Source organism: Leptinotarsa decemlineata, unplaced genomic scaffold, assembly GCF_025532065.1.
Source record: "Leptinotarsa decemlineata unplaced genomic scaffold, Ldec_3_MD MMD2_tig00000008_RagTag_RagTag, whole genome shotgun sequence".
Lineage (NCBI taxonomy): Eukaryota > Metazoa > Arthropoda > Insecta > Coleoptera > Chrysomelidae > Leptinotarsa > Leptinotarsa decemlineata.
This window is the reverse complement of record NW_027412537.1, coordinates 5,961,239-5,988,416: the sequence shown is the minus strand read 5'-3', so window position 1 is coordinate 5,988,416 and position 27,178 is coordinate 5,961,239. Positions and strand designations below refer to the sequence as shown.

General features: G+C 33.4%; 1 protein-coding gene across 5 annotated transcripts in view; it reads right to left on the bottom strand.

Moving 5' to 3' along the window:
* Positions 1–26,935, bottom strand: part of kat80 (katanin p80) — a 108,261-nt gene extending 81,326 nt beyond the window's left edge. For 3 of the 5 annotated variants that reach the window (XR_012464489.1, XR_012464490.1, XM_074170915.1), the window contains exons 1-3: positions 26,558–26,934; positions 25,689–26,500; positions 5,255–5,543 (exon numbers count right to left, since the gene is read on the bottom strand). Coding sequence is in view for 3 of the 5 variants with exons in the window: in XM_074170915.1 (XP_074027016.1) it covers positions 5,255–5,543; positions 25,689–26,500; positions 26,558–26,591 (1,135 nt within the window). In the remaining 2 variants the exon portion in view is untranslated. Of the gene's footprint in view, positions 1–5,254; positions 5,544–25,688; positions 26,501–26,557 lie in introns of all 5 variants that reach the window. The other 2 variants (XM_074170916.1, XM_074170917.1) reach the window with 1 other exon arrangement.
* Positions 26,936–27,178: the final 243 nt, after the last annotated feature.

The following is a 27,178-nucleotide window of genomic DNA, read 5'->3' as shown; positions in this document are numbered from 1 at the left end:
GATTTCTGACTCCGGACATCATCAATAATGAAAGGAAAGCTTTCGAAAGTAGACTATATTATTGTATGGAACTAGATGTAGGTCATTTTGAACAGTTTATCCGTTGAATGTATTGCCATTTATATATTTTTTATTTCTTCATTAAAATGAGCGACAGCGAATTTTCTGTTTTTTCTTAAATAAAATGTTCAACATTTAATTTCTCAATAACCAATGAACCAATTAAAAAAAAACTACAGAATTAATAGAGGCATAAAATACCTTTCAAATCATGTATCACTCGACCCCCACGCCATTGAAAAAAAGCGGGGGGTAGTTGCTGACTGAAGGGGGGTGAAGTTTCGGGTATGATTGCCATATCAGAATTAGCCTCCCTAGAAATATAAATTGACCTGTTTAATATAATTGTTTATTATTATGACCTAAACTGAGTTGTATACTTATTTTCGCGATGTCTTTATTCACAAATATAATCTGAAAGAATTCGCAGAGGTTTTTTTTTGGAAATATTTGAATCATAACAAAGATCATAACAAGGAATCAAACTTTGAAACATAATTTTTGAATGTAAATATGATAAACTAAAATATTCGTATTCGTTTCTTTCCATCAGTTTTTCAGGGACGACATCAAGGTCGAATTCAAAGAACATACTCAATCAAATAGTGTACACGTTATTTAACTAGGTCACAAGACAAATGAATTTGATATACCTACATTTTCGGGTCAGTACAAAAATAGCAAATCGATTTTTCCATGTGTAACAAGTTACACTGGAACATATTCGAATTCTCTCATCATGAAAAAAAATCGGTCATTTCAAAGCTTGATTGTCCCTTTTATGCTAATCAGAAAGCACAATCTATTGTCAAACTTCTATTCAATTTAAATTCAATTTTAGATTTTTGATATTCCAAACATTATTAGCAATCTAAAACATGTACCTTCAAGGTAGTCAAAAGTTTATAATTCACATTTCAATGTGAACAATTCACCTTATATAAAAACATCTTGTATAATTCACGAATGACCTTGCAGTACGTGAAAAAAATAAACAAATTGAATAATAGTTACACTGTTGATAAGTGAATAAGTAAATACTGCAAGAATATATTATGTACCCGCACAATACGTGTATTATATAATAATGGATGTAAATGAAAGAATATCAAATTTCCAATTACGTACATTGTAGTATCAAATATCAAAACAGCTCAAAAAAATGTTTCACTGAAACTTCTGAAGGTGGACATAAAATCACATTCGGAGGAAGATTATTAGATTGTTTTTGGAAGCTGACAAAACTTTTAGGATTTACTGCAAGTTATTTATAGGTTCTCATTAATCAACTTTGAAGATACAAGATACTTAAACTACAACAAATCAAGTTCACGGCTCAGACTTCTTTTCGGGCTTCCCAAAATTAGATGTAGGCCAGATTCCTTGTTCCATAATTCTCCTGCTATACAATGAGTATCATCAACTTCCACAACTGACTCGTTTGAGTTTTTTTAGAAACATCGGCTTTGTACGTCGATTTATAATAATTATTTATTATTAATATATTGTTGATTATTGAACAATTTGATTTTGTTTGTGTTTTGACTGGGTTGAATCTAATGAAATTTTTACTCCTTCCTGTTAACTAACTGACTCGAAAATTGGTGCACAGTTTTAGTTCTGATGACAATACAATGTGTATTCTTCGCCACAAAATGGAGGATTTTCAACCGCCTCAATATGAGTATCAAATAAAAGGGTTTTATCTAGTAGTACACCAAATTTATAAAACCTATAGGGGAGCCCAAGCGGGGATTTCGGGATTTACTAAAGCGCGGCAGATTAATATACAGGGGGATACCTTGTACTCGGTTGAGTACCTCCACCAAATATGAGCCCCACAGGCCGCCTGTGAGGGATGAAGAATCAGATTAGTAAAAAAAATTGATCATCAGAAATTCTCGAGCGCGTCAGATTAAGGTAGGGTGAGTTAATTACCTGCTAGAAAGTGTATATTCCAGTAATCTGACAATTTGAGAGTGACGTAAAGAAAGGGGAGGGCAGCAAAGTTGTAAAAAAATAACGTCATTTCGACATTTTCGAGGGTAGCTATTTTTTTCTTATTTTGAAGGAAATAATTCAAGGATAACGAAAAATATATAATCTGACGATTTCCGCTATCCGAAATAACAAAAATTCGTCGATAAAGATTAATGCGTGCAGCTGTGCGTGAAATGCGTGAAGCTGTGCTTGAAATGCGTGAAGCTGTGCGTGAAATGCGTGAAGCTATATTTCCCTTTCCGAGTTTCCATTCCTCTATTCACTTTTACTCTATCTATTACTCTCTCACTCCATCCCCACTCTGAATTCTGTTGCCATGATGCCATCACAGCTGATCACAGAGACTCGCTCGTGATGAAGATGAGTATGATGATTAATTAATCAATTAATTGATGGATGTAGCCGTTACTACGTGGTAGGAAATCATAATGAAGAAAAGAGAAATTGAACATTCTATGTTTTTTACCACTTTTATTTGTAACTAAAGTTACTGCAGTTTCGTCCTATAAGGACATTTTCAAACTTATACAATATATAAATAAACTTATACAATATATGTTTGAAAAGGTCCTTATAGGACGAAACTGCAGTAACGTTAGTTACAAATAAAAGTAGTGAAAACATAGAAAGTTTCATTTCTGTTTTCTTCATTAATCAATCAATTGATTATAAAAAATTAATTATTTTGAGCATTTTTTCAAAAATTATTTTCTTATAAATACAAGTATTCTACTTAAAAAACATACACCTTTTTATTTGCATACTATTTCCTGAGCTTTTCGAATAATTAAGTTCAATGAATTGAAAAAAAAAAAATAAAACATATTGTTTTGTCAGATTAAGCGAATCCCTTTAGATAATCGTCAGATTATGAGACAGCACGTCTGAAACATAAAGATGAACCATATATATCTTAATCTGATGCGCATGAGTATTTCAAAATGGCGAATTTTTTTTACACATTATAATAATGGCCGCGAGTTTGCGTCGGATCGACATCGTCAGATTATTGAATAAGAGCTTTTTTTTGTTGCACTTAACACCCCCTTAAAAAATTGGCGCCGATTAATTACTGTAGATAAAACATAGATACACCATTATACGCCCGAAACAAAAATACAGTCCAAACAGTGGACTGCAAAGTGGGAACTGGCTCCAAAAAAGCAAAAAATGTTTTTCGGCTGGGAAACTGATGGCGACTGTTTTTGTGATAGTCATGGAGTTGCGAAAAAACGGGCCACATTTTCAGGAAAAAAAATTCTGTTTCACCAAGCCAACGCTTCGTCTCACACCTCGGTGAGACGGTACGCTGCCTTGGTTTCAATTACGGTTTGAACTGCTTGACTATTCGCCTTACTCACTAGATCTAGCCCTGAGCGACTTCTTTTTGTTCCCTCGTTAGAAAATTGACATGGGAGCATCGCTGGGAAAGGTGTGTAGAGTTAACGGAAGACTATGTTGAAAAAAAAATGAAAAAATGTCTTGTATCTTTGTTATGCCGGAAATTTTTTAGACCACCCTCCTACTTCATAAATGTACAGTGCATTTCTTTGATGTCCCCCCTCTTTTATTTTTTCAACGGGTCAACTCAAAAAATAGAAATTTGTAATAATGAAATTAATGCATGAATACTTCATTTTGAAGTAAATTGACAGATGAAACTTTCACGATGGCGACTGGGCGACATCTGGGAAAAAAAGTAAATGGAAAGAGGGGTCTTGTGACACATCTTTTTGAAGCTCCTGACAAATGTTTCACAACCCTAGAATATGATGTCAATATCTTCAACTACTACAAAATGGTGGATCTTTTAATAATTGCTTGAATATATTTACATTTAACTGCATAATATGAGGTAATAAGCTAGAGGTCACTTCAGAAGATGCTCGAAATGGTTGCCTTGAACTTCTTGACATATGAACAGCCTATCCGATATTTCACGTCGAACATTTTCGAATTATTCGAATTATTCTCTGCCGTATATCCAATATTGAAGCAGGTTCAGTTTCGTACACCTTTTGCTTCAAATAGCTCCATAAAAAAAGTCCAAGTGATCATCTTCAAGAGGAAGATCAGACTGAAGATCAAATAGTTTGATCTTTCTTTTGAAGATGATCACTTGGTGATCGAAACACGTGCCAAGGTGTTAAAATAACGATTTGGTGTGGGGAAAAAACTCCAGTAATATTTAATGAATAGAGGTCCTACAATATGTTTTCCCAATATTCCAGCCCAAACGTTAATTTTTTCTGGATATTGGGTATGTGTTTCCCGGAAAACGTGAAGGTTGCTGTCACTCCAATAACGACAATTTTGTTTGTGAACATTGCCGTTTAAAAATAATAATACACATGATTTCGCAGAATTATGTTCTTCGATCAGGGTCATCTTCAGTTAATTGGTGTACCATTTTAATTTTGTATGGATGATACCTATTCCTCTTCTTCAAAAGTCTCCACACAGCAGAAGGAGACACCCTATAAACATTCGCGACGGAATAAGTAGATTGTTCAGGATTTCCTACCATCTCACCAATTATTTGCATTTGCTTTTCTTCCGGAATGGACGGATGACCTGGCCGCTTTTTGTTATGTACACTACCGGTATGTGTGAATTTGGATACAAGTTCCCTCAAATATTTTCTACAGATAGGGTTGTTGGAATTGCCATATGGCAGATAACAAGGAATATTTCTAGAAATATCGATATTAATGTGTTTGTCTTCACGAAATTATTAAATGTTCCGCCATTTTGTAGTAGGTGAAGATATTGACTTCAAATCTAGGGTTGTGAAGTATTCGTCGGGGGCTCCAAAATGATGTCACAAGATCCCTCTTTCCATTTAATTTTTTTCCCAGATGGCGCCCAGTCGCCATCTTGAAAGTTTCATCTGTCAATTTCACTTCAAAACAAAGAATTCATGCATCAATTTCATTATCCCAAATTTAATTTTTTTTTAGTTGACCCGTTCAAAAAACAAAAGGAGGGACATTAAAGAAATGCACTGTATAACTATTTCATAATACCACTTATAGAATTCAGAAGAGTTTGAAAATATTTTTGAACTGAGCTTGGCATAAACATTGTGTACGCCTGACCTGAAAGTAATTTCATTGTCAGTAATAAACTGGCACCACAATTAAGAATTTACCGATTCAATGAAGCAAGCCATGAACAAATTCAAACTACTTACGTCCTCTTCCTCGAAATATTTCGTTGTAATCCTTGACGTTGGTAATATCCGCGGTCGATTCCTCTTCCGGATCCGTACCAGAGGTGCTTTCTTCAATTGTTTTCACGTCCAAGGTGCGGCTGCTCAAACTCGGCGGTCTGTCTGCTTTGGAAAAACTTTTTCTAATACTCTGGTTGGGAGTGAAGGGATTCGTCGGACACGAATCTAATACGGAAGAGCCGAAAGGCTTGCACTTCTTCAGGTCAACTACGTAAACTTGGACGTTGGTCAGGTGAAACGAGGCGCCGATCTGAAACAAAAAAACGTTTTGGTCCGGAAATCTAATGTTGGGTAGGCCATAGTACATTTCCGCAATAGTAGGCACTGAATTCTCAGAAATATTATTGAATTGAAACGAAAACATTGTTGACAAGTTTGTGATTCTATATATTTTATTATAATTTTTCCTCATCTGTTTAGTACAGTCTTTCTCAAAGTGCTAATTGCTCAAACACGTAAACCTCACACTATTGGAGAGGATTTAATTTTACCGGCAATGAAATAAGTAATAACTACTCTGCTCCATAAACCACCGGCAGATATTATCCGAAAAATTCCTTTGAGCAATAGTTCCGTGCAAAGACGAATTGATGAGATGGCTGAAAACACTGAAGAGTCATTGTGTAATCATCTGAAGACTTCTAAATTCTCAATTCAGTTAGAGTCCACTTCACCAACCAATGAAGCATTGTTGTTGTCATACGTGAGGTTTATTAAAAATGAGAAAATATATCAAGAACTACTATTTGCCAGAAATTTAGAGACGGATATAAAAGGAGAAACCATATATAATACACTGGAAAAATGTTGTGATGAGAAAGAAATTCCACTGAAGAATATTATATCAGCTGTTACGGAAGGCGCTCCGGCTTTGACAGGACATCACGAAGGCTTCATAGCGTACTTAAAAAATAAAATTCCAGATATGCTCGCTGTACATTGCGTCATTCATAAGCAACATTTGGTTGCGAAAAATTTGAGCGAGCGCCTCTCTCAATCACTGCAATATATCATCAAAGCAGTCAATAAAATCCGAAACAGCTCTTTAAATGACATTATTTAATCAGCTTTGTGTTGCTAATGATGAAGATTTCAACCGATTGCTATTTCATTCAGACGTGCATTGGTATCAGGAGGTAACTATATCTATTGGAAAACAAAGACAAAGAATTGCACGACAACCTCATCACTTCAAAGAATGATATTGCGTACCTGACAGACCTGTATAAATTATTAAATGGTATCAATCTCCAACTTCAAGGTGACGACTTGAATTCAATTGAAACAAAAAATGTCACTGCTGTTTTTGTAGCCAAATTGCTCTTATACAATTTATCAGCAGTATCCGACGACTTTCTTGTTCACTGCCAACATTTGGAGAACCTACCCAGTGATTTCCAGGACATTTAAAAATTGGAAATACCGGGTTGGGTGTTGGATCCTTTTTCAAATGTCAACACAGCAGGATCACCCTAGCTGGAAGAAGAACTCATAGAACTGATAACAAACGAGGAAATGAAAATAAAATTAAAAAATGTATACCAAGAATTTTGGCTATAAAAGCCAATCCCGCAATTGTACTCTGGATTGTGGTCCATCGTTCAACGATTTTTGATAGCATTCCCATCATCGTATTTGAGTGAACATGGATTTAGTGCTGTGGCAACGTTGCAATTACCGAATGCGGTGACTTACGGCTATTTTTGAGTAAATTCGATCCTGATATTAACAAACATGATAAAAATCATCAAATTCATCCTTCATATTAGATTAGTTTTAAAATTCAAATTGAAATGTTTGTTTTAATATAACATGAATAAAAGTTTTCCTAATATTACAAAATGCTGTTTTACATTACCCTCATCAGAAAGTTTCATTTTCACATGACACATACTTTAAGTATTAAAATAATGACTGCGATTGTGATTCTTAAGACGTAGTAAAGTAAAAAAAAATTGGGGGCGCTAGAAATTAAATAATATTGGAAGTGGGCGGTAGACAAAATAAGTTTGAGAACTTCAGGTAGTATAATCTCTGTAAGCACTACAAGAGACAGACTAAGACAAAAAACGTCAGTCATTTCTGAGAATTAAGTGCCTACTATTTTGGAATTATAGTATAGATGACGTAGTTATTGACAAATGTCAAATCTCCACTTACTGGGACCCCTGTTAAACCCGCAGAACCACTTTCAATTTTTGAATTTAAATTATTGAAGAACAATTCGTTCAGGTCAGTCTCAACTCCCTACACAGTAGGTTAATGGACTGACACCTATCAGAAAACAACTACTCCCCTGGCTTATACCACGAAGGGCGTTGGATTTTATCCGACAGGTATCAGTGCAGGATTCTTCACAGAAGTTATTCCTGCATATGCTGTTGGCGATACAACTGCCGCAATAGATTTTCAATTATTGGAACACACTTGCAGACCGGTTTCGGGCTATTTGGCCATTCGTCAGTGCACGGTAGTGTATATCATCAACATAAAGTCGATGATTTCCGATAATTGAAAATCGAATTCCGTCAGAGTATCATTCCTCGAACTAAGCTGAAGCATACAACAAACAACAGGTTTGTCGTCGCCCCATCTGCCTGTGAACGAGGTAACCAACTGCATATCCGAAATTTCCCCAATTCCTCGTAAAAGGAAAGAAAACTTTCACATATAATCAGTGGGCATACTTGAAGACTGACTATAAATCAAATTATTGAAGAACAATTCGTTCAGGTCAGTCTCAACTCCCTACACAGTAGGTAAATGGACTGACACCTATCAGAAAACAGAATTTATTTGTAGGCCATACTTTTAGTCTAATTTCCTACTCTTTTCCAGGATTTTGTGCTCTTCATTTAAGGAAGATATCGTGGGCTCTGCTAGCTCAAAGTTAATATAATTCTTTCACTTTTTGAAAAATTTTACCTTGCAATAATTTACTTCACCGAGGCCAAAAGGACAGAGAGCGAAAGAGGCGGGAGTGGCAGCAACTACAAGTTCACCCTCCTCCTGCCCCACTCCACCTTCAACAGCAAGAGCACTTCCTGCGGCGGGCGCCAAGAGCTCCGCCTTAGATAAAGGCAAGGAACGGACTGCCCCTGCAGGAAAGCCCCTCAAAGTACCTCCATGGAGGGAATCCCAAGAAGGTTGAAGAAGCCGCGCAACGACAGTAATGTCGCTGCACTTTCCAAAATCTTCGCGGAGGCCACCGTAAGACACCTCGAAGAGAGTACGTGTTCGGCGAGTCTTGGCCTACACCTGCCGATATAAAGGAGATGTTTCCTAGTGACCTGTCCACCTTCCTGGAAAGGACAGAATGGACGATGACCTAGGAGGACAACTCCTTGGGAGGATGTACAATGGATCACATGTGGCCTAGGTGCTGTGGGTCTACACTCACCCTCCCTACTCTACAGATACAGAATACAGCTAGCAGGACTCACAGAATTAAGAAATAACGGTTAGAAAATCGATAATAGGACCCTAAAATTATGAAGTACTCTAATCCTATAAACTGTTTATCTGTGGTGGTTCTGCTAGCCCATGAAATCTCCATTAAATGTAGGGAAAAAATTCTGGAATAGAGTACAAAATTAGTCTTAAATTATGGCCTAAAAATAAATATGAAAATTCAAAGTGGGTCTGCTAGCTTAACAGGGTTCTCATTGAGAATTTGGGATTTTGTTCAAAGATGTAGCCGTTGTATGAAATACAACAGACAGCAGACGATCCTCTCACTGCTTTGGTATATTCTACAAGGGACTGCTGAAAAGCCAATACCCCGAAACTGAAGGTCACCCTCCTACAAGTTCAGCAAATTAAATAATAACTGTTGGTAGAAGAGTTTGGTACTTCTTCATGGAACATGGAAGTTGCCATTCCATGTTATCTGTTTCTTGAAATACCATTTTCAAGAAGAGTTTTTATATTCGTAACTTTTGTAGTTCGTTTCTGTTATTTGTACTCTCGCTATCACTTTCTCTAAAATTACTGGCAAACCAATAATCTTTTGCTCGTCTTTTTACATGAAATTTCCCATTTTTTTGACAAATGCGAACAGTAAATTCAGAGAAACCTCTTGCAGAGAATGTTATTTCAATAACAATATGAATTTTTCTGAACATCCTTTTCTCTCTCTATAACTCATGGATTCCGACTCGCTTCATTCTCGAAATAATAGCAATATGAAGAGTCTGAACACTCATCAAACCTTGCGACACAATGTCTAATAGTCTAATCAACAAGTTCAAAAACATGAAAAATAGAGATAAAGGTCCTAAAAATATGAGCGATAGCTCATTCGATTCGGAATCACCTCTAGAAAAATGTTTTTGAAGGATTTTGGTGCAGGTTAAAAATTGCAAATGTTATTAACAAAATAATAAAAAAATGGTATTTAGTTTTTCGTTAATAACTAAAAAAATATCAATATTTAAGCAATTTTAAAAAAAGCTTGTTGAAGAGGAGAAAATTTACAATAAAAAAGTCCCGACTACCGAAACTCTATCTCCATTATTTATAATTTTAATTTGACGTTGAAAATAGGGTTCCGCGCGGTTGTTACGGCATGCGCGCGCTGCCGCTCAAGAGAGTTTATCAAAAGAAATAATTTTTTCACAACATAAAATGTCATTTTAAAAATTTGAAAAAAATCTAGTATCTTCTTAAAACTTGAATGAATCGAGTCCCGTAGAAAAAAAAGTTTTATCACCATTTTTCAAAAAGTTATTCAATTGTTAACTAACAAATTTTTGCCCAAACTCCGTTGGCATAAATAATGGGACAAAAAGTATAAATAATTGCTATTGCAAAATGAAATATCTAAAAATTGTTGATAAATTTTTTTCAATTGATATTTAGCTATGTCTGTTTTCACATTAAACAATGGCAGTTATTAACATAGGATATGAATTTTTTACGTAATTTGTTTATTGAATTGTTTCAAACAAATAGAGAAATTCAATTATTTTGAAAATTTTTTTTGCTATTTTGTTGTCTAGAGATAATTATGATTAAAAAAATTTTGTCTTAATTTTAATTTTTAATTGTTTAAAAACGATTTTTTTATATTTCGATTGTTTGAATAATTGGTTACGAAATAATTTTGCTTTTAAAAATCATAATTTACACTTTTGAATAGTTTGACAAAAAAGTAAAATAATAAATAAAAAAATTTTTAGCTAAATATCAATTGAAATAAAAAATTGTATCAACAATTTTTAGATATTTCAATTTGCAATAGTTATAAACATTCATAATCAAGATATTAATAAATTTTTATGAACTTTTATCGCAGGATCGTATTAAGTATATATATCAAAAGGGCTCCACGAAGTTTAAAATTTATAGGCCAATTATTTATACCTTTTATCCCATTATTTATGCCAACGGAGATTAGGAAAAAATTTGTTAGTTAACAACTGAATTGAACTTTTTGAAAAATGGTGATAAAACTTTTTTCTATGGGATTCGATTCATTCAACTGTTAAGAAGATACTAGATTTTTTTCAAATTTTTAAAATGATATTTTATGTTATAAAAAAAGTATTTCTTTTGATAAACTCTCTTTAGCAGCAGCGCGCGCATGCCTTAACAGTCGCGCGGAACCCTATTTTCAACGTCAAATTAAAATTATAAATAATGGAGATAGAGTGTCGGGAGTCGGAACTTTTTTATCGGAAATATCCTCCTCTAACGAACTTTTTTTAAAAATTGCTTAAATATTAATATTTTTTCAGTTATTAACGAAAACCAAATACCATTTTTTTCATCTTATTTTGTTGATAACAATTGCAACTTTTTATCTGCACCAAAATTCTTCAAAAACATTTTTCTGGAGGTGATTTCGAATCGAATGAGCTATCGCTCATATTTTTAGGACTTTTATCTCTATTTTTCATGTTTTTGAACTTGTTGATTAGACTATAAGGAAACGCGTTATATTTAAAGTAGGCAAAATAGGTTGTTCGTTTCAAAACAAACCTTGCATTAATCGCCGTGCTTCTCTCATAATTGGTATCATCCCGCATTCGAATAACACATGATTCACTCAATGCAATATTTTTCCTCTTTCCTAACTGCCCACCTTCTGCTTCCTACGTTGGATTGTGTTTTAAATGGTCTGCTTTCCATTATTGTGAAACAGCGATATTAGATGTTTTTAGCGTAGATTGCAACGCTCAATTAGTTACAAACTGGTATTATTGTACCAGAAACTTTGAACATCCGAGAGAAGTGTTTAATTTTTACTACAAAAGGAAAGTTTTTTTTCACAAAGGGAGGACAATAATGTCAGTTGCCATATACCAAGAAATCCAAACCTGTACTCCTTTATCAAAAAACTTTTAACAAGCACAATCTTTTTGTCAAAAAAACCTGTCGCAATAAGGCAGAAATCTTGATAGGACAAATACAGAAGTCCGTCATTATCAGCTTTTGCATCTTCTCTGAGTACAAAATTCACGGAACCAATAATCATCTATGGTGTGTGGAGTGGACATCGGTTATTGAAAACAAAATATAATTATTAAAAACACTGATAGGGAAATTATCTTCGAGGGAATTCACATTATCTACTAGATTTTTTCGGGATCGATAGTTCTGAAAAATTTCAGGCCCAGGTTTTTTTTTGTAAAATCACATTATCGAATCTACTCGGGAATCTATTAAATAACATATCGTTTTCTTTAAAAAATGAGAAAGTTTTTAAACAGTGAATCCGCCAATAACTCAAGTCAAAATATGAATTATATGTTATTTTGTTAATTGAATTAAAAGCCTCTTCAACAATATCAAACATAAAAACATATTAAAAATCTTCTTCTGGGAAGAAGAATAACTTAGTCAATAAAATTATATCCGAAGTTTGTTCCGTTTGCTTTTTTATACTCCATAATTTTAGAAACGGCTTTTCACAGGGAAGTCACAGATAAAATAATATATGGATTTGTTCATTTGAAAAAAAATTTGGAAAATTTGTTCTCAAGTTTCCACTCCCCCAGTATTAGAAATGTTTTTGGCCAAATTATTATTTGAAAATGCAAACATATGTTTTTTAAACATCATAAATAAACAGATTTTCCAAATGAACTTTCAATGAAAATGAGAAAGGTTGAAGAAATCCATTTCTCAATGTTATTTTTGGCATTTTCCAAAAGTACTTTTGTAGCGAAATCGACACATGTAAAGCAATATACTTATGTCACTCAATTTAAAAAAAAATCAACATTGATATGCCATGCTTTTACTGGGTACCAATTTTTTCGTCGACATCTACAAAAAATTACATTTTACGTAATAAATTCCGAATGAAAAATCTACTATTTTCGAAGGGTAGTATTTTTCGTCCGCCGTGGTCACTATTATACAGCATAGTGTGAAACTGGCGATTTGATACGTACAAAATACTGACAAAAACCCAAAACCAACTACAGATAAAGTTTTCCTACACAAAAGTGCGAAATATATATTTTAAACAGCTTTTGTTTATTTTCTCTTCAGATTTTTTTCCATATCCGAAGAAAATAAAAAACTTCCAAAAGACTATGATTTTCAAGGTAAGTTTCATATGTGGCATCAATGTTTTTTGAACAGTAGTTCAGGGTAATCTATGTGGATACATCCTCACAAACTTTTTCATTTATATTAGTATTTGGGTGGAATTATCAAATAGATCAATGGTTGGAATTGACCCCTTTCGATTTGGATAAAAATTGGTCAGAAGTTTTCATTTATCATATAAAGTAGTTCTGCCAAAGGAAAAGAATATTTTTTTTAAGTTATGCAACTCTGAAAATTCCTATATTTTTTCTGTTTTTTGGATGTATGCTTCAAAGATCTCGAAAACTATTATAATTACTCCAATGATCTGAGCTAAGCTTCTGAGGGGATACTTAAAATTACCAAAAATTTTTTTTTCAAAAAATCGCTTCTAGGTGCAATTTTAAAATTCACAAAATTGTAAAAATCGATGACCGCCATTGAATTTTTCACTCAAATTTTTTTCTTAGAGTATAGTTCAAGTAAAAGATATAGTGCCCCCTACCTTCCAGCGGTTCCCCTTTAATAACGCACACAACGCGGTACTCATCGCTACATTCTGTTGGTCACCGTAACATGACTTCAAATTTAATTTTATGACTCTTCAGCCAATCATAAATCAGTAAAAATTATACAATACGAACCGCCAATTCTTCAGTCCACGTGGACTAATTCGTTGCAGCATAATTCCTTTGTACTGGTTTTTTTTGCCTTTGACTTCGCCGACACCTTTAAGATTACTATATCGGTTACTTCGACTATACCTCTAATTAATTTCAAAAGATCCTGAAATGTTTGAGATGTTTTTTTCGTTCAAAAAACATAAATTTTTGAAAATCAAGAAAAAAAAAATTCTTTGTCTAGTGTATATACGTATATACTCTAGAAAAAGGTATAAAGTCTGGTGTGAGACATGAAGTAAATGAAAGATAAAAAACCTTTACCAAAATACACGAAGAGAAAGAGAAGTGGAAATCAGTACAGAAAGAAAATGTATGTAAATAACGGGTAAATCACTTTGCAGTTGTCTTTTGAGTATTTTTTCTACAAATTCAATTTGTTGCATTTACTTACAAATTGAATAAGAAATGCTTTTAAAGTAACAACCAATCGTCAGTCATTGATCTCATTAAAGCAGTCCCACTTGTCTCTAATGAAGTGTGATAACCTTCCTTCTTATCAGTTTACTCATGTTTTTCGACAGAAATAATGAATTTCGGTTCTCAGACAATTATGACTAATCATACCTATATTATGCAAAAATACTGGGAACATTATTTACATGAAAATATGATACTGGGCATATAAGGGATTTCATTTGGTATAAAATGAAATGTATATTACATAATGAGGTTATCGAGAGTAAATTACCACAACACATGCGCCACAATATTCGAAATACTCGGCAAATTTGGTACGAAGCTAGAACAGTCTAATAGTCTGGGTCACAAGATCCTTTTTTTGAAACTTTTGTACAAGGGCACCGAAAATTATGATCAATGGTTTATTCGATTCGGAATGACCCCCAGCAACTTTTTGAAAAATTTAAAGAGGGGCTCGAAAAAATTGCAAAAGTTATAAACAATTTACTAACAAGAAGGGGGGTTTGGTTTTTTGCAAATATCTCGGAAAATATCAAAAGATATCCGATATTTGAAAAGAGATCCTTGAAGAGGAGGAAATTAAGTTAAAAAAAGTCCCACCTCCCGAAACTCTATCACCAATACTTATAATTTTACCCGCGGGTAAATGAGAACTATATTTTAATGCTTGGCTGGGATTATCAATTTTTGAAAATTATTGCATATGATGAAGTTTCGAAAATATAAAATATGCTTTATTGAATTGCAAAAACAAATGTTAAAATATATTTCACTGTAACAAAAATAAATAACTTTGGTTGGAACTTCATTACTGGAATGCTAGATGACGTTGAAGTAGCTAGATTTTTAGATTTTTTTGACAAACAATTTTTTTATCTCACATAAAAAATAATCATTTTTTTTAAATAAAAAGTATTCTATGTCACTTCTAATACCTCCAAGAACATGTGTACAACATTTCATGATGATCGGTTGAGTAGGAAACCGCGGGAAACCGAAACAAACATTTATAATATTAGTAGGGATTTAGAGGCGAAAATAGTGATAAAAACGGGCGATGCGCATCCCGCACGCGCTGACCGATACGGACCTTTGAACAATGAAAATTATTTTAACCCATTAAATATGATTATTAAGAAAAGAAAATCACATATCTTCTAGGCACTTGAATAAACGAAAATCCATGGAAAAAAATTGTTATTAGATATACTCTAGTTAATTAATTAATTTTTACAAGTTTTGGATTTAGATAAAAACCCTGATAATTTTTAAACTAAAAACCTCAAATTATGTTCACTTCTTGGCAGCAAAAAACAATCGAAACAAGATGTTTCGGGCACAGATTAGAATATCTAGAGAAGATTTTTATGAACCGCCATGTATTTAACTGTTAAAGGTAATATTATGAAAAGTTACTTCAAATTTATTACACTAATAACCATTACTAAAAAAATATTAGTTGAATACAGATGATTTGATTACCTATACACTTTCTAAAAAACCATTTTCCTACATAATTTACTATTGGAACGACATATATTATCATTCAATTATGGATATTGGATGATTATCCATCTAAGGATACTCCAAACAACTTTTTGAAACATTTAGATTCGTCTAACTCTCGACAAATATGCACACGGTGATTATTTTATTGAATAGTAGATGTTCGGACTTGGACCGTTTGAAAGGTCTGAAATTTGAAACTCAAAAGTAAGTGAATAAACAGCCAGAGTATAAAATATGGTATATCAACTTAACGAGACACTTTTCGAAATATCAAAAAAATATACGAGGTTTTGTTAACTTGACGTCAACCGATACCTCTATGTTTTTGCTAAAACTATGACTGGACCATTATTTTGCTCTAATTATTCGCTAATTAGTTGCAAAGAACAGTTATTTTTTTGTCAATTTCATCAATGTTAGTGACATCTAAGTATCTATATCATAAAAGTGACACTTTAATGATGTTTTATACCTATAGGCTTTGAAAAGTAAGTTTTTTTTTTGAAATCTTGCTCTGCATAAGACCACGACCAAAAAAAATCCAATGTAATAACTACAAAACCAAGTTATTGTAAGTATATTTTTGAAAAAAAATATAATTAAAAGTCAGATACTTGTAAAAAGAACGACAAAATTTTGAATTCTATTATAATTTCATTTCTGACAATAATAATGAATAAATCAAAACACAGAACATAACAAAAATGTAACTAGTTGAAATTCTGTAATATTAATGATTGTTGTGGATATTTACAGTAGTGTGTGAACAATTTTCCAACATTACTCCACTGGCTTGATAATCCGTTTCGTCCTTTCTAATCATAGTAGCTACAAACATTTGTTTTTGTAGCTAGTCTTCAATAAAACCTTCAGCTATTGTTGATGATCTCCAACCCCTTGCCTTCTTCAGAGTTCACTAACGAAGTAGTAGAACTTCTTTGGTGATTTTAAAAATTCTGCAATTTCTTCTGGAATATTTCTACATATATGGATACCAACCCGTTTTTGTATGCCTTATCATTAGTGTATTTGAAAAAAAAATATACAATCATCCTGATGTCTACCATCTTCATATTTTCTGTGGACGTTTTGATGTTTCATGGTAATACATGAGCGACATTTTTTGTTTCCAACCCGTTTGTCATACAAAAATAGGGTGGACCCGATGAAGTATTATAAACCCGCATATAATAGCTTGGCAAATCACTGACATCACAAATTTTTGTTTGAGTACTTGTTAGCGTTTTGCATTTATAATGACCATTTATTACTTTTTACAATTAGGAAACAGAGTACAGTCGAAGAATCTGATTCTGCTAAAACAATAGGAGTTTTGTGAGTTTAACTGTATATAATTGCATAACTTTACAGCCTGCACATTCAGTTGAAAATCTAAACTATCCCAGGAAAAAAAATGCTATCAATTATTTGATTGAATATATAGAGCCATTCGAGGACTTCTTATGTCAAATGCGAGATATAAAATAACTTTATTTGTGAAATTATAAAACAACAATAAACAGTAATTGGCGCTCCGGGACGACTTCATTGATTTCAGTGACGCATTTGCTTTTTCAGCTGCAGGAAAATCCGGAAAAACCTGCAGCACCACATCATTTGACGATCTGCTATTGTTTTGCCCACAAAGTCCTTAGGTTCTCATCAAATTCAATCCATTCTATTTCGTAAATTAAAAAAAAAGTTATTTACATCCACCAAGTACTTTTTTTTCCTTCAATATCTTTGTACAACCAAATTCTTTCAATAAAATACGCCTATTGATTGGCTTATCGTCTAAAACCGGCAATATAAAAATGTTCATTTTCAAAACATGGCTGATAAATTGATACTGATACTGATTGATAAATTAGACCTGGCAACACCAAACACGGCGCTCCTCTCATGTGACTTCTTCTTCACTTGCAGTGAATTGATTCGAAATATTCCGTAGTTCAAATGCATTACAGCTTCGTTGTGAAAGATTTGATCTTCCCGTTCGCGGCATTGTAAATAATACTGTGATGGATATTGATGACTTTGTTTCTATTGACATAACAATTAGTCTTCCGCGGAGAATCGCAAATGTCATAACCTCAATTGTATTTGGGCGACAACTATCAAAACCTCACAAACCGGACGAAATCAATTTGTTTAATATCTTTTTTTTTAATTTTTCAGTTGTTATTCTGCTATTCCTGGCAGAGAGAAATCCAACAAATCAATAATCATGAAAATCTGCCCAGCCTGTTCTTGAGAGATAAATGGTGTAACTAACACGATTTTGCGATGTATTTCATCAGTTCGGACTTCCATTATCTAATATAATATAAATTCATTTGACAACCCTGAAAAAATTAAAAAAGATTAACCGAAAATAACATTTTTATTAAACAGAAAACTGAAATTACAAAGAAATAACATACAAGCAACAACCAAACAATTTCTTTGTAATTTCAGTTTTTCGTTTAATAAAATTGTTATTTTCGGTTAATCTTTTTAATTTTTTCAGGGTTGTCAAATCAATTTATATTATATTAGACAATGGAAGTCCGAACTGATGAAATACACCACGAAACATTATCAACCACCTTCAAACAAACGATCTTGCAACTTTGTTTTGTGGACCCCCATTTACGTTGTGTCCTAAATATTTATCTCACCTTCCAAGTAGCTTTCAGAATTTTTGAAAAAGTGTTTTTCCAACAATTGTCATGAAAAATTGATCCAGAAATGCTCCATTTCCGAAGTACTCCCACACTTTAACATCGAACCTAATAATTATATTTGTAGGTATGTTATCATGCCCCGGGTAATTTTCTTCCCTCATATCCGAAAAACAAACTTTTAAAATAATTAGGAACCCCCAGTTTCTATTATTGATCTATTTTTAGTTACTCAAACCAGGTGCTATCGGCATTAAACAGTAATGCACCTATCCAAGATCTATTTTTAATCGACCATTAGAAGGCAGATAGAAATTTATTTCATTAATTTGTTACACTCGACCAGGTATAACGACAGTTCACTGAACTTTTCAATTCGTGTGAGTATTTACATACTAACGTATTTCGAAATAAGTAAGTAAATGCCGGAAAACCAAACTGTGGCATATTTCGAAGAAAGAAACAAAAGAATTGTTTGCTAACGAATCATTTTCGTTTGTCGTCCCAACCATTGTTTTCTCGGCTAACAATAACGATTGTGGTACTTTCAAGACGAAAATTTTAGGTGTATGAGTTCTAGCCAAATGCCTCTCCTTCAAGTATGTTTAACGGCATTTTCGGAATCTTTGAGGACCTTCATCTGTTTAAAAATCTGTTTAAAATCTGTTTTTTCGTTAATCAGCTGTCGCCCCCATACGAACGACAACTCTCAGAAGTTGAGAAACTTGTGCGAGCTGAGGACTAACGAGGTCTTACCTTTTAACGTGTTATTCCTAACACGGTTGCAGAATCATCCCAGCTTCAACCAGATTAATTCTCTCGCGAAAAATATCTGGTCGGGGCGTGAATCGAACCCACGACCTTCCACGGCCCACCAGCAACCATAAAACACATGTTGAATCAATGATGAAAGTATTAAATCATACCCTATAAATGGACTGATCCATTACTTGATGAAAATTATCAACTCTATCCATGACGATAAAATAAAAAAAATTCACAAACATTTTTTATTTCTAGACGCGATTCTCTAACTCCGTAGCTTCCTCAATTCTACTGAGGAAGCTACGGTGTTAGCGAAACGCATCTAGAAATTTAAAAAGTCTGAAAATTGTTGAATTATTATGATGAATAGTCATACTTTATTGCCAACCATTATTTTGGACGTCAAAATATATAGGTACTTATGAATGAGAAAGTCACGTAACTATCATTCATCCCTGTTTCTCCGTACTGGTGAGTTCTAGGAAGCTAAAATTCGCTATATAGGTGCTTCTTATGTCTTAGAAGCGCACTAAGAAGGGATTTTCAAATATTCCAAGTGGGACGCCTCCCGTGGGGGTAAAAGAGGCGCGTTTACATATGAAAATTACCGTTTCATCACTGTTTTTCTGTACCGCTATATTTTTGGAGACTGAAATTTTGTATGTAGATTCGTTTCATGTTCCAGATGTGCAATAAAAAAGATTTTTATATATTCCAAGTAAGACGCCAGCCGCGAGGGAAAAAGGTGGTTTATAAATATATCTTCAATATATCCTTTATCTGAATATTACTGGAGTTTTTTCCAATACCAAATCGTTATTTTTACACCTCGACACTTGTTTCGATCATCAAGTGATCATCTTCAAGAGGAAGATAAAACTAATAACTACTCAAAACTAAAGCTACTTATACTAATAAGGTACATCATACAGGTACTTGTATGATCATCTTCAAGAGGAAGATAAAACTAATAACTACTCAAAACTAAAGCTACTTATACTAATAAGGTACATCATACAGGTACCTGATTGATATAAGTAGCTTTAGTTTTGAGTAGTTATTAGTTTTATCTTCCTCTTGAAGATGATCACTTGGTAATCGAAACACGTGTCGAGGTGTAAAAATAACGATTTGGTGTTGGGAAAAAACTCCAGTAATATTCATTACTACACCAAAGGTTCCAAACAGTATATCACAAATATCCTTTATCTTTTTAATTATGTGATTATAAAACCCAAATAATTCATTAATTTCAAAATAACGATAAAAATAAAAATAACAATAAAAATGAATTGGCTCTCCGGGGCGACTTCATTGATTCCAGTGGCGCATTTGCTTTTTCAGCTGCAGGAAAACCCGGAAAAACCTGCAGCACCACATCATCTGAAGATCATGATCTGCCAATGTCGTCTCTCCCACAAATCAAAATGTAGGGTGTCTCCAGAGGCTCCAATAGATTCAATACATCACTAGAACACTTAGTGACACGACTATCGTCAAACTTAAACCAGCCCGTTTCGTCTTTGACCAAGGCGTAATAATGACCAAATTCAACGCCAGAACCACAGTGAACAATGACTGCATGAATATTATAATAGTGGTCTGCTAGATTGAAATGTTCATCTATTTCGAACCTTCGAAAGAGTTTCTTGCTTCCGTCAGAGGTTGAGTCTTGTTTGAAGATCATCACTGTTGTTATTAGATTGACTGGTGCCTCAGCTATACTTGTTTCCTTATAAGAGTCAGTTAGTTTGGCGCATGTTTGGCAATACAATCGATCATCACCTGTTAAAAATTCCATCTTCAGTTGATTTAACAATAACCTTTGCACGGACTGGTTATTAGTCGTATTAGGAGACGTTAGATGAAGTTCCAGAAATTCACATAAGTTTTCGCTACCTCTTGAACATTTACTAGAAAGTAAACAAATGAGGATTTTTCCAGCAAAAGATTTACAAACACAAGACGTGAAGGACTGTACGGAATCATTCAATCCAGAGCGGTTATGAGTATTGATTTTGCTATTGTTATGCTCACGAGTAGTATTCAACAAGAACCCCAAGAATTCGGAACAATCCTCTTGTTGTCCTAACAAGTATCTAGTGGACTTCAAAGACTCCAGGAAATCGGTTGGAGGGAAAGATGATACATTCTTACGAAACTGCAGCTGCATGAACAGATGTTTGAATTTGAAGAATAAGTAGGAAACATTCCCGTTCTCGTTCATCATTAAAACCTCGTTCTTAAAATTCTTCACCATGAACAACACTTGTAAAATGCTATCCATGTAGAGCAAGTATTTCCTAAATTATCCAAACCAGTTTTCTTCTCTAGATTTTCAGGACAACTCTCTACTTATTCGTAAGGAAAACACGTTTCACAGAATCTCCATAAGAATTATTTCTCAAGCTGCGATCGATCCAAGTAAAGAAGGGTTTCGTAGAGAGATCGATTCGTCTCTTGCTTCATAAAGCTCTATCACTGAAAGGGAACCAGAACTACAAGGACTGCTACTCATATTTGGGGTGCATATCTGTCCATGATGTGATAAATATGGCTCGTCACAGCATGTAATTTGAATGAATATTTTCGAAGATATTACAGGTTTAAAATGCAGGTAGCGGTTGCGCCGGTACCGGGCCAATTATATGTTGCTCTTTCAAGATTAACCTCTAAAGAAAACATGTTTGTTCACAAAAAAGCTGTGAACGTTGGGTATAAAAATATTCATAGTGCATTTATTATCAGCATTGCAGCCGTGCGGAGCCGAGGCGGGTCGCTGGTCGATAATATATGACACCTGTGCAGTAAAGTTGCACATTTGTGTGATAAAGTGACGGATCCGTGCTATAAAGTGAGCTAACAAAGTGGGTTAAATTCATCATTAATAAAATCTCATAATATTAACGACTTTCATGTGGCATAAGCATTCGTACATTAATAGTCATTAAGTCATTAATAATTCGTCAATATTCGACATTTGAGCCGTAAAGTAACTAGTTTGTGTCACCGAATGGCCACGTTAGTCCACGGAAAAGTTTTATTTGAACACAATGATGAAATTTGATTTGAACAGACTGGACTAACTTCACGCAGGCCCAAATTTTTGTGATTCAACTGAGCAAAAGTGATATATGGTTAGTCCATGATTCCCCATAGAACCAATTCGTTCATCCACGAAATATAAAAAATATCTTTACGTCAATTGATTATTTACTGACAGCTTTGAAATTTTTGCAAATTGCCTCGAAATAAAATGGTGGAAAAAAATGGACAAACAATCTAGAATCAAAAAAGAAATTCTCATGAATGTGAGGATTAAAAAATTTTAAAAAATTGGTCAAACTAGTTCTATGGAGAAATATGGACTTAGGATGAGTTATGGAATGTACCATTTTGAACAACCGTTTACTGAAAGCTTTCAAATTTTGGTAAAATATGAAGTTTTCAACAGTAGTCTCTCTTTTTCCATTGTCTTGCAATAATACGGTAAATTGATTGGTGGAATAACGTGATGAAACAATGTATTATTAAATGGAAACTCTCAGAAATGTGTAAAAGGGTAAAATTTGCTTTTTGGATCGTGGACAAACGAATCTGTTCCATGGAGAAACATGAATTAACAATGGAGTATCGATTGCATCATGTCCAATAACGATTTACTGAATGCTTTCAAATTTTTGCAAAGTGTAAAGTTAGTCCAACGTAAGATTCTTTCTCGGTTGTCTGGTATTGAAAATATCCAATTAATTTACCGTTTAAGCAAATCAAATAAAAAATCTTGAAAATTTTCATTTTTAGATATTTTTTCTGGTTCATGGACAAACGAATCTGTTCTATGGAGAAACATGGACTAACGATGGACAAATGATGATGTACTTTCACTTTCACGAAAATTCGGACACCTGGATCCATGACATCAAATGAGCAGGAAAAGTACGTTAATTTTACGAATTATAGAATCTCACAATTTGGTTATTGAAATGCACTTATAGAAGAGCAAAAAACATCCACCCAACATCATTCATCTAAAAACATTCTTCAAAATGTCCTATTCAATTTCTAACTGACAGCATAGGCTCCACTGAGTCAACTTAAAATGAAAATTTTATACAAAAGTGTAGTTTCACATCATAAAGAAACTAAGATGATGATGTAGTTTATTATCAAACATACATATTATGTGTCAGCAGAATTAACTCCTCCTGTCTGAACTAATATTTACAAAAGATATGGTATTAAAACTATGTGTCATACATATTCAATAATAAGGGTAAACATACAATGTGTTCTCATTTGCACAATTTGTCACTATCTACTTCCCTATTTACAACTTAATCTTCCCAACTGTTGACCTACAATTGTTAAGAACAAGGTTGAATAGGTAAGATATCAATTTAGGCATATAAAATACTTGGCATACCTTCTTTGCTGGCGAATTGAAAGCTCTACTGAAACACAGTAATTTCTCCTTCAGAGGTCACCTTTGATTTTACTTGTACAACATGTCTAGTGATCAGTACCTGGATCAGTACCTAGACAACATCTATCATCAAGTAAAGGGTCAGCGTAATCATAACAGCATTTTAGTCTACTCACAAATATTATTTCAGCAGTACCTTGAATGTTACCATGAAAGAGCTCCTACTTATACTTTGTTTGTAATATTTGAAAAATTTTAGGTTTATTTCAGGCTTCTATTTCTGCTACACCATCCAATTCTTCAGGTGTTTTTTCTACTTGTTCAACCATCAAGCCATCATCAACCATCATCAAATCTAAATAATTTCACTTTTCGAATTTTGAATTTCTCGCAACTTCATAATCTTTTCGAACAATTTGTTTTATGAACATCTCCCATAGAAGTTATTCTTGATCTTACATCTGAGATAACCGCTCAAATATTCAATCCAAATGGGGAAAAATTGTTTGTTGAATTAGTTGACAAGGCATATCATAGCAATTATAACAAATTCAAATTTTACTATGGTTTGATACAATCAAATATATCCTATGGGTTGATATTTTGGGGAGGCTCAACTCAAATAGAAAAAGTATTTCTACAGCAAAAGGAAATTATTAGATGCATAAAAGGGGTACATCAAAGAATATCATGCAAAGAAATATTTACTGAATTATCTATTCTAACTGTGCCATCATTGTACATATTTCAAACTACTTTAAACGTAAAAAAACAATTGGAAGTACTACCTACAAATAGTGCTCACCATAACTATAATACACGAAGTGCAGGGAATTTGCAGCAGCCGTTTTCGAGACTTGCCATTGGTCAATGCTCTCACATATACAAAGGCATCCTATTTTATAATTATTTCAAGAACAAATATGGCAGTGAAAAAAAATTCAATGATTTTAAAACTTTTAAATCTCTTTTAAGTAAGTTCTTGCTGAAAAAAGCATTCTATTCTGTGAAGGAATTTTTAAATGACTGAATATGATTTTAACCTTTTTTAACAAATTTTAGCGTTGAAAGTAGGTTGTGTATGTAGAATAGTCTTATAAATAGGTATATATTCTGATTTTAGTTGACTAGTCTAATGAAGTAGTAACATTTGTGTACCAAATTATTTTGTAACATATTATGTTCTGCTTTTACAGATGATTAAATTCTATTCTATTCTATTCTTAGCTTAATAACTGAGGTAGCAGAACCCACTGATTAGGAAAATCAAAAAAAAATCAGAGATTAACGAGAATAGGAGCCAACCTAAGATATGTCCTATGAATGAGGAGAAAAAAATTTAGTAACAAAATTACTCTAAAATTGTATTCTAGAAATACATAATAAATCTAAAGTGGTTATTCTGGCTTAAAAGAGATTATTGAAGGTTAAATTGACAGAGCCCATTGTTTAAAAAGAACAAACAAAACAGGTGATTGGTTAACGATTTCTTACACAATTTCTGTTCTCACTAAGTTAATGGTCACAACCCAAACATAATTTAAACAGGAAGCAAAAACTGTTCAATAAAATTAGAAATTAACCAAAAATGAGACTAAAAATTCTATTACTTTTAGCCACATCTAGTGTGAAGCTAGCAATGATCCACTGATTTATTTAATGAAACATAAAAAAAGGTGGAAATAAGTAGGGATTAGAGCTTATAATGATCCTAAAATACTGTGATCCCAATTCTTAAATATTATCTTGAGAAGCTTTTATCGGTTGTGGTTGCAGTGATATCTCAAATAATCATTTGGAATGAAAAGAAAAACATGTTTAATAAGACAATAACAAACATAAAAGAAGCCTGATATTGCACATTCAAGTTTTCTAACAAGTGAGAAATTTTAATTTTGTTCTCCTAGCTTACTTGACAGTAAAGAAATGTTTAATCACTTGAAGATTTTTTTTAATTACATTCATGTAAGCTTTTGCTGAAATGAAAGACTTGCGTAATTAAAATGTAAAAAATGTATTGATACTTATACATACATCTGATGGACTAGACAGAAGTCTAGACTTAAGAAAAAATGCTCTAGTCCAATTTGGTTTGTAAAAATATTATCGAAAGAGTGAAATTTTGATCTTCAATAGGTTTTAGTTCAATTTACTATGTACTAATTAGAAACATAACCTTTTTTATGTCAAATTTATACTGAAAATGACTCTTAAATCCAACTGACTAGCAAAACTACTTTCCATTTGAAATAATTTAGTATAATTTTTTTGTATCAGAATATGCAATAAAAAAAAGCGGCTTTTCTGTACTTTTGTGGAACATTATATACTAAAAACAGAAAATTCTGAATTAAATTATCAAAAATGAACTACACGTTGTAGCAGTGACTTACCAATTGATTTGAAGCTGTAGAAATGTCACTAACTCTGCCCCAAAATACAGGAACAGAGTCATACAGTCTGTTCGGCTCCCATCCGATAATTTTCAAGTAGTCTCTAGTACCAGTGAACAAGCACTCACCGTCTGGATTAAAACACAAACACCTCACCGCACCAACATTGTTCTCAGTTGAAACTAAATTAAAATTCTCCAAATCATAAAAGTTGACTGATTGGTCAATACTGCCACTGGTTAGCAAAAATTCATGGGGATGGAACTCTACACATGTTACAGGATTCATATGTTCACGAAAGTCTTTTAGAACCCGACCCACTCTAAGATCCCATATTTTTAGTGTGGAATCTTCGCCTCCTGTAGCTATCCACTGCCCATCGGGGCTGAACTTGACACTGTTTACTGTTCCCTTGTGTCCGTTGTAAGTAAAGAGCACTCCTTTCTTTCGAGTGTCCCACATTTTAATGGAGCTATCTGCACTACCCGAAACTAGGAAGTCGCCGTACGGATGGAAATCAATACACTTGATTGCATACTTGTGACCATTTAGAGTTCGAACTAGTTTTGCTGCCTCCAAGTCCCACACTTTGAGTGCACCAGCCCTTGAGCCAGCACATACTAGCTCTTCAAGTTGATTAAATTGAACACAATCGACAGGGGTCGTGTGACCACTCAGGCTCATAAAACAACTTTGCTTTCCTATTGCCCAAAGATTGACTTTTTTGTCGTCTCCTCCAGTAACCATAACTCTACCTGACTTGTGTCCCAGAGCCAGACAATTCACATTGGAATTGTGGGCCATAAAGTCCTCTGAAAATGAACGCTGATGATTATATGAACTATAATTAGGACTTACCAAGTACTTACGGAATTTCCATGATCTTTTGGAAATAGAAGCCATTGTAACAAGAAAATTAAGTTAATATTTAATGGTTATGTTCACCTTAACTTCTTAAAAATTCTCATTGTAGTTGGCTTTTAAAACACTTCACAGTTAAAAATAGAATCAAGAATTATAAATAGTAATCAAACTTAATGCAAAAAAATAAAACTTGTGCATTGACTTCAAATATTTCCTTGACATGTTTGGCATAGCCTTATACGGTTTTCTCAATCAGCTCCTAGAAAACGATTAGAAATAGGTACATTTACCAGACAAACTGTTCAGGTAATCAAAAAACGACCTTATATTCACTTTGAATAAGGATAACGGTAAATCACTGAAACTCTTTAAATTTTTTTGAAGTACGTCAAACAAGAACAAGACTGATAATGACAGCTTGTCTCTGTTTCGTGTCATTACTGTCAAGTGACAAGTGCCAAGTTTCTGTGTGTAAACAAAGAGTACAACAAGTACTCTTTGATCATAACACTGAATATAAACACCACGGAACATGATTGATTAAAGAGACCATGGTCCACAAACAATTCATGAAAATAAAATTTCTCAGTATCACAAGTGTCAAGTATATTCCAATCAAAGATATA